At 53.9% G+C, this 13,919-nt stretch overlaps 4 protein-coding genes across 4 annotated transcripts; 1 reads left to right on the plus strand and 3 right to left on the minus strand.

Moving 5' to 3' along the window:
- Positions 1-498: 498 nt before the first annotated feature.
- On the minus strand, positions 499-2,906 carry BGZ61DRAFT_586323 (beta-lactamase/transpeptidase-like protein). The gene is made up of 3 exons (XM_046256439.1): positions 1,935-2,906; positions 1,500-1,881; positions 499-1,449 (listed from the first exon to the last, which is right to left on the minus strand). Exons 1-3 carry the CDS (start codon positions 2,434-2,436, stop codon positions 510-512), a joined length of 1,824 nt encoding a protein of 607 aa, XP_046107861.1. The 5' UTR covers positions 2,437-2,906; the 3' UTR covers positions 499-509.
- Positions 2,907-3,835: 929 nt separating this feature from the next.
- On the plus strand, positions 3,836-5,975 carry BGZ61DRAFT_504582 (uncharacterized protein). Its single transcript, XM_046251806.1, has 2 exons — positions 3,836-4,088; positions 4,152-5,975. The coding sequence occupies exons 1-2, from the start codon at positions 3,982-3,984 to the stop codon at positions 5,884-5,886; spliced, it is 1,842 nt and encodes a 613-aa protein (XP_046107862.1). The 5' UTR covers positions 3,836-3,981; the 3' UTR covers positions 5,887-5,975.
- Positions 5,976-7,320: 1,345 nt separating this feature from the next.
- Positions 7,321-9,267, minus strand: BGZ61DRAFT_415721 (ascorbate oxidase; the record flags this gene model as incomplete). The annotated part of the gene is made up of 3 exons (XM_046243360.1): positions 7,321-7,517; positions 7,579-8,953; positions 9,010-9,267. 3 exons carry the CDS (start codon positions 9,265-9,267, stop codon positions 7,345-7,347), a joined length of 1,806 nt encoding a protein of 601 aa, XP_046107863.1. The 3' UTR covers positions 7,321-7,344.
- Positions 9,268-12,242: 2,975 nt separating this feature from the next.
- On the minus strand, positions 12,243-13,385 carry BGZ61DRAFT_447048 (Rtf2 RING-finger-domain-containing protein). The gene has a single exon (XM_046245284.1). The coding sequence runs from the start codon at positions 13,139-13,141 to the stop codon at positions 12,323-12,325; it is 819 nt and encodes a 272-aa protein (XP_046107864.1). The 5' UTR covers positions 13,142-13,385; the 3' UTR covers positions 12,243-12,322.
- Between the last annotated feature and the right edge of the window lie 534 nt (positions 13,386-13,919).

A 13,919-nucleotide genomic window follows, 5' to 3' on the forward strand; every position in this document is an offset into this window, starting at 1 on the left:
ATGTTTGAGAGTGAGTCCATCCATCTGCATCATGACGGTGGCCATTGGGAGTCGACCCCCGGCCTGGCCGAGCCGCTCACAGGAATGGCCATGACCAACAAGGTGGCATGTTTTGTCCTAGGTCAGAAGAGGAAGCCAGAAGAGCAAGTCGGAAAAGGAAAGTGAGAAAGAGAGAGAAAGAGACCGAGTCTCCGCAACTCCTGATGGAGGGTATGGGAACCTATTATTGGTCGTATTGCAAGGGGCGACGGCCTAATTAACGCCAAACTAATCATTGCGCCCGGCCCCCACAGACTCAATCAGGCAGAAACGACGGACGGATATAATTAGCCCTTGCTTAGAGATGATCACTCTGTAAATGGAAAAAGGTCAAAGATGATCGTTTTCCAGCTAGTGTTGTTACCGCACTGACAATAAGTTACAAGATGTTTTACACACGGCTTCAGCAATCTCGTCCATCATGCCGCGCCGGCCCGTGTCCCGTAGTCTAATATTACACCTGCATCGTCTTAGAACAAGCTCACCAACACCAACGAAGCCACCAGCGCGACGTCCAGGGCACCAGGTGCACCCGCTGCCACGCTGGCCGCACTCGTCTTCTTCTCCGGGGCGGGGTGTACCTTGGTCAACGTGACGTTGAAGGCCGGGCTCTGGACCGTCTTGGCCTCGCCCTCGCTCTGCGCGAAGACGAACTCGTCCAGGCTGAGGAAGTCGTACGTCTGCCGGTCCTGCGAGAACCACGTATGGCAGCTGCCGTTCTTGAAGAAAAGCTGGCTGTCGAGCGCCGCGTTCGCCGTCGAGTTTGTAAAGTCGAAGACGGCCCGCCATGCAACCTGGTTTTTGTTCCGCAGGTTGGTCGGGTACACGCGAGCCGACACGGGAGGCGAGCTGTTGACCTTGCCCGTCTCCAACGTGGCCCAAGAGTAACCGCCAATGTTCTTGAGCACGTTGTATCCGTGCACCGTCCATTCGGAAATGACCAGCCCGGGGCCGCCGTCCATCGTAATGGTGATGCTGGAGTTGGTTGACTGCTCCGTGTACTTGCCCACGTACGACGCCTTGGCCTGCTCCCGGCCCGCGGCCTCGATCGCTGGCAGCAGGTTCTGGATGACGGCGCTAAAGGCGATGGCACTGAAGGGGTCGGATGTAGCCTCGGCGCCCGCCATCATGACGGTGACGACGAGGTCGTAGTCCGGGACGAGGCCGGTCAGAGCGCTGTACAGTCCGATATCGCCGCTCTTGGTGTAGACGTCAATCAGGCGGCCGTCAGAAGTAATATTGTCACTGCGCAGGATCTCCCACGGGTGCCCAATCATGTAGCCCCACGAAGCAGTAGAAGAAGCCGGCTTCATCCACCTGCGAGTCTCCATGGGAGAGAGGAGCTTGTTGGTGAGGATGGCCTCTCCGAAAGCCTGCAAGTCGCCCAGGGACGAGTACATTCCACCAGCCCTGTCATCGTCAGCAACGCGTTGGGTAAGATTCACGGCAGGCAGACTCACGAGCTGAAAACCCCGGTGGAAGAGTTCCAGATGCTCTCACCCTCGGGGATAAAGATATCCTTGGCAGAAGGAGCCTCGCCGGTGGAGGAGTGCTGCATGCCCACGACGTCCAAGATGTCGCGGGTGACAACCTCGTCGAAAGTCTTGTTGCTCGCGGCTTCGACAACGAGACCCAGCATGGCGATGCCAATGTTGGAGTAGACGGGCGTCGTATAGGGCGAGTAAACGGGAGGGCGGCGGTTGACCTGGTCGAGAAGATCTTCCTTGGTGCAGGCCGTCGTTCCAGGGAGACCAGAGCAATTTGGGCCATTCTTCGCAGCGAACTCGGGGAGGCCCATCTTTACCCATACCTCGGAACCGACAAGACCAAGATCCTGGGCCACTGTGCGCAGTTAGTATCAAGCCACATGCTACGGGAGAATGAAATGTGCCCACAATCAGCACCGACGCCTGAGAGATGCCCGGCTAGACTAGCAACGGTGATTTCTGCCCAGTCCAAAGAGAAAATCAGATCATCTACACCTGTCTCGTTCAGCTGAGGCAGGTACTTCAGCACTGAAGCGTTCATGTCGATGTCTGGATTTTGGAGTGCAGCGAGCACAGTGAACAACTTGGAGACACTGCCGATTCTGTACACGGTGTTGTCGCCGACTTTCTGGGCACCCGATCCGGGATTGGGTGGTGTGAAGTGGTAGGTGAAGAGGGGCTCATCCTCGTGAATCGACTTGACGCCGATGGACATGGCAGAGGTCTCGAAAAGAGAAGATATTTGCTCGTCTAGAGTGTCCTTCAGCGCTGAAGCCGCGCTCTTGACGCCTTTGTTCTGGCTTGGGGCCTGAGGGGCTGGGAAGACGGCTCCCATGGGGGGACACGCCTTTGCATCGGCGAGGGCAAAGGCACCGACGGCCAAGACGGCCAGCTTGGACAGGGACGGCATTATGGTGGAAGCTAAAACAGAAAGGCGGAGAATCAAGAAAAGAGGGCAGTGGCAATGAGAATGAGGAAATGAATTGCTTGTGAGAGTTGTTGAGGATGTTGGATGGCTGGATGCTGGATGGTTCACGCCAACCAGGACAAGCTCTTCATATTATATAGACTCAGGTTCTCAACGGATCAACAAGTTTAACTGCAAGAACACCATCGTAAGGCCCCATGAAGCTAGAACGCAAGTCTAAACTCTCGCCGAGCAGACTAGTTAGATCAAACGAGGCGATCTCCATCTCCATAGTGAACAACAGCACGAGCTTGTGCCCCTAAGCCTCCCTCCGCAATTTGAAGAGTCCGTGTAGGCCTTGCGAGGCACTCGCGGCGGACGTATTCCATCAGCCGGCATTCCATCGTCGGTTTGAACGCGCAGACCCAATCTCGGACCCGGGAGTGCGAGCTCACGGCGGTGGGGAATCGCCGGCGTCCGCGGTTGTCGGGTGCGGGAGTGTGGGGATCGCCGCTGGAGGAGTCCGAGGTGTCGAGTCCGAGCGGACCAATGAGGGCTTCGTTTGGGAGTGCGAGGGGAGCGTTGCAGCGGGAGGCGGAGCAGAGTGGAGTTGGGTGGGATGCGTGTTGTAGTAGGGCTGAGGATGCCAGTTGCTCCAAGATTTGATCATTAATGCACAGTTGATGATGCTTTTCGTATCGTATTGGCTCTTGGGGTTGCTTTTAATTGAAAGGATGAGTGGTAATTTGGACACTTCAAACATGCTGAGGGTAGAGTGTCACGGCCAGGTTCAAGGGCACTACTCGTCGGTACAGAATCAGTTGCTACGTGAAATTCCAGTAAATTATGTCGTCAAACTTCAATTACTCGTTTCAGCCCTAATAAATCGTTACTATCCCCCTGTGAGTTGATCATCGTGAGGCAGTGTCTTGTCTAAGAGAGACACCTCGCCAGCATCCCGCTTCAAAGACAGCTAGACAGCTCAGCCCAGGTCTATTCGGCAACATCCGCATCTAGAATAGCACATACCCAGTGAATTCCAGGGCCCATCCTTCCATCAGCCTATCATTTACTTCCCTTCCCTCTTGTACCAGCGAGAAGCCCTGATTGCTGGGCCCAAACCACCCCGCCATGACATGGACAAGGGCTCGTCTCACCTCGCCTCCGCCACCCAGCGCGCGCCTAAACAAGCAAATACAGGGGCAGCGCCAGGGACAGCGCCTCGCTACAGCCCTGCTGCGACGCTCCTTTGGGGCTGCGCAGGGCTAGAGATGGAAGTCGTGTGGAGGATCGTCGCCCTGGTCTTGTACAATTACACCGCGTCGTCCCGAGCAAAAGCCAGGAATTTATCCATAACCGGGATCTTAAGTGAATCGCACATCGACTTCTGCTGCGACTGCCGGAAGCCCACTTGCTCGTGGTTTCTTTTTATTCCCCTTGGTCCGCTCGGACTTGGTCTCTCGCACTCTCGCACTCCACGTTCCTGGTCGTCATCGGCATCGTCACTTCATTCAACTCCGCATCATCAAAGTCGTAACACCACTCTCAATGATCTCCCTACCACACCGGGCCACCTCGTCCTCGCCCTCGCCCTCGCCGAAAGCCTCCGGCCGCAAGGGGAGCAAAAAGGTGCGCACCGGATGCATCACTTGCAAGTCAGTCCCGCCCACTCCCCTTATAACCACGCCCGACCCCCCTCCCACTGACACCAGCCGCAGAATCCGCAAGGTCAAGTGCGACGAAGCCAAGCCGCATTGTCTGCGCTGCGTCCGCACCGGCCGCAAGTGCGACGGCTACCGGGAGAGCACGCGCTCCACTCCGGAGCCGCTCGCCCTCAGCCCCGTGCCCGGGCTCGGCTTCGGCTCCGACCGGGAGGCCCACGCCTTTGACTACTACCGCGCCCGCTCCGCCAAGATCCTCTCCGGCGCTATCGATGCCGGCTTCTGGGGCGGCCTGGTCCTCAAGCTGAGCGCGACCGAGCCCGCTGTGCGACATGCCATCCTCGCCGTCAGCAGTTTGCATGAGTGTGTCGAGGTCAAGAACACCACGGGCCGCGAGCTAGATAGGAGCTTTGCCTTCCGTGAGTACGGCAACGCCATCCGCTCGCTGCGCAACTGGGCTCAGCGCGACGAGCACTCAGCTATCCCCCTGCTCGTCTGCATCCTCTTCGTCTGCATCGAGTTCCTCGCCGACCGCGATTCCGCATCCCAGATGCACATCATCCAGGGCCGCAAGATCCTCTCCGGCCTTGCCGACGGCCACTCGCCCGCCATGGAACTCATCAAGCAGTCGCTTGTCCCGATATATGCCCGCCTGAGCCTCGCGAGTTTCCTGTTCGGGGCCCGGCCCGCGAGCATCCCGGCCCATCTCAAGAGCTGGACCGAGGTGCCCGCCGTATTCACGTCCATAGAGGAAGCCAGATGCGGTCTCTATCTTCTCCTCGACGAAGGGCTGCAGTTTAGTACCGCCGCGAATTCGGTGGCCTTCGACCCTGCCACCGATGCTGAGGCCATGTACAATCTCCAGCTAGAGCAGCAACGGCTCTTGTCACAGTTGACCCGCTGGCACGCAGCCTTTACCGTCTTCACGTCCATGACTCCTCAGTCGCCGGCCTCGGAAAACGTACAAAACCTCCTTCGAGTCTACTACAACTCCAGTTTCGTCTGGATATCCACCTCGCTCCGGCGCGACGAGCTTGCCTTCGACGCCCACCTCCCGGCCTTTTCCGCCATCATCTCGCTCGCATCTTCCATCATCAACTCTCTGCCACCCAACGCCAAGATGGAGGCCTTCTCGTTCGAGACGGAACTGGTAGCTCCCGTCTACTGGACCGTCACCAAGTGCCGTCACCCCTTGTTGCGGCGGGCAGCGTTAAAACTCTTGACCCGAGACCAGATGCGGAACCGGAGAGAGAACTTGTGGCATGTCCGGGAGGCGGTTGTTGTTTCTGCTCGTGTCATTGAGAAGGAAGAGGCAGGTTTCGGGGATGGATTCTCCATGTCGACGTCCCCAGACATCTCCGAAAGCAGCTCAGACGGCTCGTCGTATTCCAGCAGCACTCGATCAGGCTCCATGGAGCGGCAGACGTCTCCATCACTGAAAGTCGCCGTGACAAAGCCACCGTCTCTTACTCCCCCACCGCCCTCATTCACGGACCCCATGTCGGGAGAAGAATCCGGAGACGGTTTCAGCCCCGAGCCCTCTGCTTCACCACGCTTCTCTGATGAGCCGACATCACCAACAAACATAGCTGCCGAAGCCATGCAGCAGCTAGAACTCTCGACCGTCAGGCCAGACACGCTGGAGTCGCCTTTTGGGGTTCCTGAATCTCGACGTATCAAAAATGCTGTTATTGGCCCGGCAGTAGATCACGGAGTATGGGTGACCTTCTTTAAAGATCCTGAGCCAGGAGAGGCAGAATGGAATGTCACTAGAGAGTTTCTGAGGTGCTAGTTAGAGTTGATGTCCTGCGAGGAATGTGGTGGTCTTTTGTTGGATAGAAGCGTGCGTCATCATTTTAAATATACCCCAAAGTATTCCCCGAACCAATATCGACCGCAACTATGGTATCAATTGTAAAAAGTTTGCTACGGTGAATCCATGTTTATCCTCTCCGTTGACATCTGGTTTTGAACATTAAGTAGGTAGATCAACCCGCCTTGTCTGGATACTTGTATCAAAACACTGGTGGTAGCAACTCTGCATCGGCTTTAACGTTTTGGATAACCATATCTACGGCACAACATACACTTGAGGATGACACCCCTCGAGTCTGGTTCGCGGCGGCGTAAGCGGTGATACGACAATCTTCCCAGCTCGCGTTCCTATTGCGCCTGTGATCGACGGTATGACCCCACAGCGCCAGTATTGCATTTTATCCATCCATCTTAGTCAAAATAGTGTCTCCTCGACATAACTAGACCTCTCCGATTCTATATCATGGCTGCCTGTCTCACGCCGTTCTACTGTGGACCAGCGTACATTTGCGGGGGGCACAAAGCTCCGGCGACTCAGTCTCTGTATTCCTTGCAATCAATGAGGCTTAAAGCTAACATACGGTCGGGCATGGTTATTTGCCGATATCCCCCCTCAACAAGTCCATGTCGAAGTATCAGCTAATCTAGACGATGCCAGAACGTCTTTCGGCGCGGATGTTTCTACGTCGAGCACGCAAGGCGCTACTGCTGTCGGTATACAGCCTTGCAAAAGAGAAAGATAAGGTCTGGGAAGTAGATAGTTATACTAGACGCTGGTAGAGGTATAAGTTATCTCGTCATGCAATTAGCAGCCGACATATTCAGGCAAAAAGTCATCGGAATCAATTAAGCTGACAAAGAAGATCGTATTAAATTGAGTAGAGCAGAGATATTACTTAATACTATAAAAGCCTGCCAAGATCTATTAGCAGAAGTAAAGTAGTACTCCAAAAGATTAGGCGTGCACATCGTTATTCTGTGTGCGGCTAGAAATATCGCGTACGCCCAAGGTGTGGACTTTCTACGACCTGGTGGTATTATGGTTGGGATCGGGATGCCAAGCGGTGGCCCTGCACCAATTGCGACGGCAATGTCGAGCCTGATGGTTCAGAAGCAGCTCAAAATTGTTCTCAATCTTGGGGAATCTGCAGGACGCTATCAATGTCCTGGAGCTGGCTGCAAGGGAGTTTATCACATTGCATCATGAGGTGAGGAAGTTGGGCGACCTGACCGACATATTTCGCGATATGGACAGCGGATCTGTAGCAGGAAGATTGGTATTGGACTTGCGCAACTAATAAGCACAGAGTTAGATAAATCAAGGTCACCATGCCATATCGACCAAGGTTGTTGAATTTATTGAACTCTAGTTCTGTACCAACTTCGGGATGACAGCTCTCCTAGGTTGTGTGCTATTCGTGCCTGTCATTGTCCTTCATGGCCAGTGGTCCTTACATGTCTTCTCATTTCCAAACTGGTGCCGGCAAGTCGGATCGTATGTGGCATTACCATAGGCGTCGCCTCCGTAAACAAGATACCCTTGGCTTTCATCAAGAGGCATCTCGAGGATTTCCGGCGCAGTACCAATAACCCAGGCAGATTGCATCCCTGTCAGAAGAGAGTTAGCTCTTGTGCTATCGGGAATATCAGAAAGTTAAGCAATTCCTACCCATGACCATGTGCTGCAACGTATGGCAATGGATCATCCATACGCCCGGCTGCTTCACCCGTATCCGCCACGCCCGCCAGCCAGCGGGAGCTCCAGCTCCAGCGGCTGTGGCCAGCTCATATCGGTATAGCATTGTGGTGTCTCTTTGGACAACTCTGTAACCCATGCCGGCGAGCTTCTTCTCGTTTGCCTCGGCATCGTAGGTGCCATTCCCGCTGCCGATGTCGTAGAAGTGCTGTCCGTGGGCATGGAAAGGGTGCGCATCCAGTTTACCGGGGCTGGATAGCGATCCCCTATTCTGGAACACGATCTCGAGCACTTCCCCCACCTTGGCCGGAAACGCCTTTGTCTTGGGATCCCATCCGTTGTTTCTCAGCGCGGCATCATAGTCCGGCATGGCGGCCTCGCCGTTCTGGTAAATATCAACCAGCAAGGGCTTTTGGAGTATTTTATCCGTCCAGGACAAACCTGCTAGGCGCCATACCAACTGATTGCTGTTTGGGTCCGTCATCTGAACCGCGTCCATTATCACACGGCGAGTGACCTCGGCGAGAGTGGGAACGCTGACAGGCTTCGGATAGAGGGGATGCAATTGATACTCCAGCCAGTCGTATGTGGTGTTTGGGAGGCTGAGTGGCGCCTGAACAGGATATTCAGGCAACGGAGCTGAATCTGAGTAACGGAGCACTGCGTAGCCACGATAGACAGTCGGTCTGTCACGAGTCTCAAACTGGAGAAAATATGTCTTCCTCTTCTCTGCCTTTAGTTGCTTTTTTGTTTTGGCCACGAATAGCGCGTCAAACCGTTGCCCAGATGCCAGCTGAATCCGATCAACGGGTGCTGGTTTCGTCCACTCGCCGCCGTCGACTTGGATAATTGAGAGATGGTCGTGCCCCTCGAACCCCATACTCAGCAAAGATAAGCCAGTCGATCCTATGAAGCGAAAGCGGTATGTTTTGCCGGGAGAGACGTCGATGACGGGCAGTGTGCAGGACGCAACTCCCGTCGGGTTGTGCCCTATACTGATACCCTGCCCGTTAAGCAAGACGCCTTGCGTTTCACCCGTCCATACAAATGGCACTGCTTCCAAGCCCGCCTCAAGTTGTTCGTCTGTCTGGTTGAAGAAGTCATTCCACTGTAGTATGCGTTCCTCGTCGTAGTGGTAAGGCGGCTTTCCGCAGTCCTCGACGATGAGCGGCCCGCTGGCAGTGATGGCCTGCACGCCGACATGGGAGTGGTAGAAATAAGTGCCCGAGTCACCCAGCTCTGGACGCAGCTCGTAGTCGAAGAAGTGGCCTGGGGGTATTGCCCATTGAGAGCCTTGTGGGCTGCCGTCGGAGAAGACAGCCGTCCGCTGAGCTAGGCCATGCCAATGCTGTCTCTGATTAGTGCCGTGTTCCCCAGCTAGAGCTGCAGATCCTATCCGCTCACCATGGTAAGATTCTGGCTTTCCATGTCATTGTATACTCTAATCCATGTTGTTTCGCCAGGCTTGATGCGGAGCTCTGGTCCAGGAGACGTGCCGTTTACGACGGTTGATAGCCGCGTCTGGCAGGCTACCGCGATGTTTTGTGTAGTGACGCGTAGAATATGATCCAGGTGTACACTGCTGTCGTGTTTGACGAGCTTTGGAGCCACTGGGAGGATCAGCCATTGGAACAAGAGAGCGTAGAAAATGAGGGCGGGCATTTTGGCGGTTTAGGTCGTGGCCCAGTTGTAGAAACACCCAATATCTGAGAAATGACCGAGTCTTTTATTTTCAACAATACGTGAAGCCCTTGCAGGTGGTCCAGGCCACTAGAGTTCAGCTCACCGTTTTCAGGATGAGAAGGCGGCCACTAGGGCAAAGCTTGTGGTACTGTCTTAGTCCGTTAAACCCGATAGCCAATGACTTGGAGCTACGTTGCCGATTGTGTACAACCATGATGATGAAATAGGGAATTGATAGGCATTGGGATTTTGGGGTTTCATCTAAAATAGATTGCTTATGTGAGAGCAACTTTGCATCCTCGGACAATGCCTTCTTACGTTCTTGCCCAACACTGCCCCATGAAGAGTCGAGACTTGACGTCAGAGACATGTTTGATACCACAAAATCATGTAGTAGAAACGGCATTTGAAGCGTCCGAGGTGCGAAGAAGGAATAAGGGCATTATCCTCTAGTGAACCGACCTAGAGCAAACGCCGAGGGCTCCGGCAATTGCATTTCGGCAATTGAACTCGTAAAACTTAAAATCGGCCGTTTTTGGAGCTCTGGCCTCGGTCTCGGGACCGCTCAGACGTTGATCTCATTGGTGGCGCTCATCACTACACCATGCTGAGCAGGTGAGATGCCCAAGTGACTGTTGAAGTAACGGGCTACCTGTCATTCAGGGTGTACACTATTAAATACTACTGGCCATCTCCAACCTATTCTGGGAAAGGTAACGGTAATTGAAGGTGGCTTAGCTTATGACAGACGCGGGCCGACGATCCAACCTAAAACGCACTGCTGACTGTGTTATAACTTAAGCGACAGCCGATAGAGAGGGGTGGGCAATCTTCAGCAGCAGCGCTACAAGATATAACACAGCAGTCTCTAACAATAGCAATTAATTTAAGAAATAATATAACATCCTTCGCGGCGAATACAACTGTATTTGTCAAGATTCTGTGTCGTGAGGAAGATGACCCTTCCAGCTCGACCTAGGAGAACTAAATGTCAGCCCGAAAGTGCTTGAGAGCCTGGTTCATGGGATAGCCAAAGCCATGTCCAGCATGTCCATATATTAAGAGACGAACGTGGCCCGGTCGCCTCGAATGTCTATCCAGACGCTTGAGCAGCTCTCTCGCAAGACCTGGGATATCAACTAGTCTCTTTCGTATCATGGAGTTTCTTTTTTTTCTTCTGGAATTCTAAAAACCAAAGAATATAAATGAGTCCCCACGCCAACATAGGCCAGTTGTAGTAGCCCGAGGCTTGGTTGTCTGTTTGTCCATGGTGCCGGCATAGAGGCGGCTCGACTCTGACCTTGTTTCGTCCAGGGCAAGGAGGCTAACTCGCCAAGTCTGCGCTCGGAGTTGCTGCAACTCACTCGTTGGAGGGGCGTGGTTCTCGAGCATGCTCCAGGTCAACTTATAACAGACTCTGAATCCACTTATTGTCCCTTCTTCATCACTATAGCATCTAACCACATACATCATTACCAGGTAGTCAGGTACGGCGAATTACTACTTCAACTAGGTCCCAAAGCCGAAGCAAGGCTGCTTTGGAAACTTGATTTCTACCACCTTCCAACCGTGGCTGGCTTTGAAAAGATCTCCATCTGGTCGGCTACGACTACAACACCGTCCTGTCAGTCTTCTATATCTCGTACATCCTTTTCGAGATCCCCAGCAATACCTTGTGTAAGTGGGTCAGCCCCGGCTGGTTCATACCGGTCATCTCCCTGGGATTCTGCCTGTGTTTCATATTCACTGCCCGAGTCAAATCGGAGTGCATAGGGACAACCGACGTTCTTGATCGGATGGAAAAGGTCAAGTTCATGCATGGCATCGTCAACCCAAATTCCCAATCACCATTTCCATCTCCTTCATCTTCCTACTCGTCAACGTTACAGTCCAGACACCAGACTTTTTCGCACCAACCGTTGTCAGAACAATCTACCCGACGGCGACAGATGCTCCATGGACGATCTCACTGCCTTGACCGTCTTTTCGGTTTGGTCTATACATGGCGAGAGAATATGCCACAAATATAGTGTTTTAACCATATCTATAATAATCTTAGCAGTCTATCACCTCAATGCAGGCCGTCGTAGCTCAGGAGGTTATCGTATTTTAAAGCACGCCGGAGAAGTCCATGGCCATAATCACATCGCACGCCGGCACTCCAGCAGGTGCCCTAGGTTCGATATCATGTATTCATAACGCAGCTCTAGTCAAGAGCCGCGACCAACTATCTCCAATACTCAGCCATCATAGCCTAGCCACCCCTAAAGCCCTTCCTGAACCTTAATAGGCAAAAATAGCTAAGCAAAGTCGAGGTAATAACGTAAAAGCACCGATCATAGACAACATTTTGGTTCGGTATGCTTCCAAAACTCGCATCAACATGAAAAAAACTCGGGGTTGTCATCGTGTCCTTGCCAGAGGCAACAAAAATGTGCTTATGGAGGCATAGACGGCGTTTGTCACAAGCAACATCCCACCGTCCGCCATTATCAGTGCTCTCTGGCTTTCAAGCTCGATGTTGACTTTCCATGAGTGGCTATCATTGTTGTCCAAGTAAGGGTGAAGATGGTGTTAATCTGGTTCTGTTATCGCCAGCATTGGGATCCTGACCCGGAAGAAAAACTTGCGGGGGAGCAGAGATAGGTCGACTTCTGGTGGAGATCAAACGCATCATCACAACTGACCTCGGAGCAAGATGACGCGTTATAATGGCAACGACGAGGCCCCAGGCAGACGGACTGATTTTCCCAGTTTTTAATGTTGCCAGTAAGCCCAACCTACTTTGGACTGGGCGTTGAAAAAGGGAGCTTGGCTACCCTATATCACTCCCGTTTATGGGTGAGACATGACCAAACCCCACCGCCGTAGGATATCCCTAGGATCTATTAGGAGTGTAGAAGGACTAAAATATCATCGCTGGTGCTGGTCTGATGTTGACATAGTACGGTAGTTGGAGATGATGTGGCTCAATGTCCAGGTGAAAAATCAGCATCGTGGGTATCAATTAATCGTACATCTAAATATCTGACAATCAGCCCCTTGCAACCTCTCTCCTCTGTGGAGCGGATTCTGCAGCGGCCAATTTCCTCCGCTTGTTCCTCTCGTCTTGTTCGGCTAGAACTTTAGCCGTCAACGACGCCGCAAACGAATTGTTGATACCGCTGATCCTCGAGTCCTCGGGCTTTTTGCTACGTTTGCTCTCGGTATTGGCAGAGTCATTCTTGGCTTTGTTCTCCTCCTCCTTGACATCATCGCCTTTGCGCTTCTTCTTCTTCTCCGACTTGTCCTTCTTGAGGGTGTGGGTGAGACCCTGGCTCCTCAGACCTTCCATACGGGTCTCTAGTCGACCAATGTCGGCTTCGGTTGTTGGAAGCAGAGGGATAACGTTGTCCTGGGTGTATTCTGTAGCGCACTCTGGGCAGGCCTTGTCCTGGATTTCCTTCATGGCCACCTCGGCAAAGACATGTCCACAAGGAACCAAGTACACCGCCTTGGTTGAAGGACCCAACTCCTTCATGGAGATGGGGCAGACCAAGTTCTTTCCCTCCTTAGAGACCTTGAGCTTTGCGACATCGCGCAGTGACTTGATTCCCAGGCTCGATGGCGTGACCTCGGCCGGCTCATCAGAGGGCATCAGGCCGTTGAGGATGGCCTCGTAGTTGTACAGTCGACCACGCCAGTCGGAGACGAGGGTGTCGAGGTCGATGGGGTCGCCGCTGAGGGCGCAGTGCGTCCAGGCATGGCCTAAGGACTCGAGGGCGGTGGCTTTGAGTTCGGAGACGGTTTTCGCACGGGCAGCGTTCTTGACGAGTTCATGGCGCTTGGGGATGGAGCCGCCGTCGTTACCCATGGCGGGCGTCTGTATGCGATAGTGATGTGGATGGGTGGGATGATTGGACGGATCTTTCGACCGGCGGTGCAGCAGCGGCAGGGCGGTAGGCGGTAGGGAGTCAATCAGAAGCGCAAAGCGGTAAATGCGAGGCAAGGATGCGTTGGCGTTGCGTTGGTGTGCTGCAGTTGTTCTCTAGGGTCCAGGTTCAGGTTCTGGCTTGTTTTAGGAATCGTTGCAGTGGCGGGTGAGTTAGATGAGAGTGGCGGCAGAAGTGGCGGGCAGATTCCTAAATCCAGAGCTCCTGAGGTGGCGCCCTACTATCGATAAGCGGGAGCTGCTGACCCGGTGTCCTCACAGTGCCCGTAGCGCCAGTCGACAGGGGGACGCGCCCAAACAAGGCGCGATCTGCAGCGGATCGGCGGCAGCGCCCACGGTGCGGCACGCCGTGACTCCCTGCAATTGGCACGGTGCAAGTACCTGCCGGCGAGCCAGGTCAGGGACCAGTGGACCACGCCGCTCCGCCAATGTTCCTAACAATCCCCAATTTAACCTCCGCCTGACCAAGCAACCGCCAACTTCAGCGACAACAAGGTGCCATGCGCTGGTAACGGATGAGCGCAGTTGCGGTGCCTGGTCGAGGCGACAATTCTCTGCATACTAGCGACCAGGGCTCTCCCATTATATCAGTCCAACGCCCGAGGCTCGATAGCGACGACGACACGAAACACGCCCACGACACGCCGACCTACCCTCCTCTCCCAACCCGGTTGCGTCGACCTCAGCCTCGAGCGTAGCC

Source organism: Ilyonectria robusta (assembly GCF_021365365.1).
Source record: "Ilyonectria robusta strain PMI_751 chromosome Unknown BGZ61scaffold_5, whole genome shotgun sequence".
Taxonomy (NCBI): domain Eukaryota; kingdom Fungi; phylum Ascomycota; class Sordariomycetes; order Hypocreales; family Nectriaceae; genus Ilyonectria; species Ilyonectria robusta.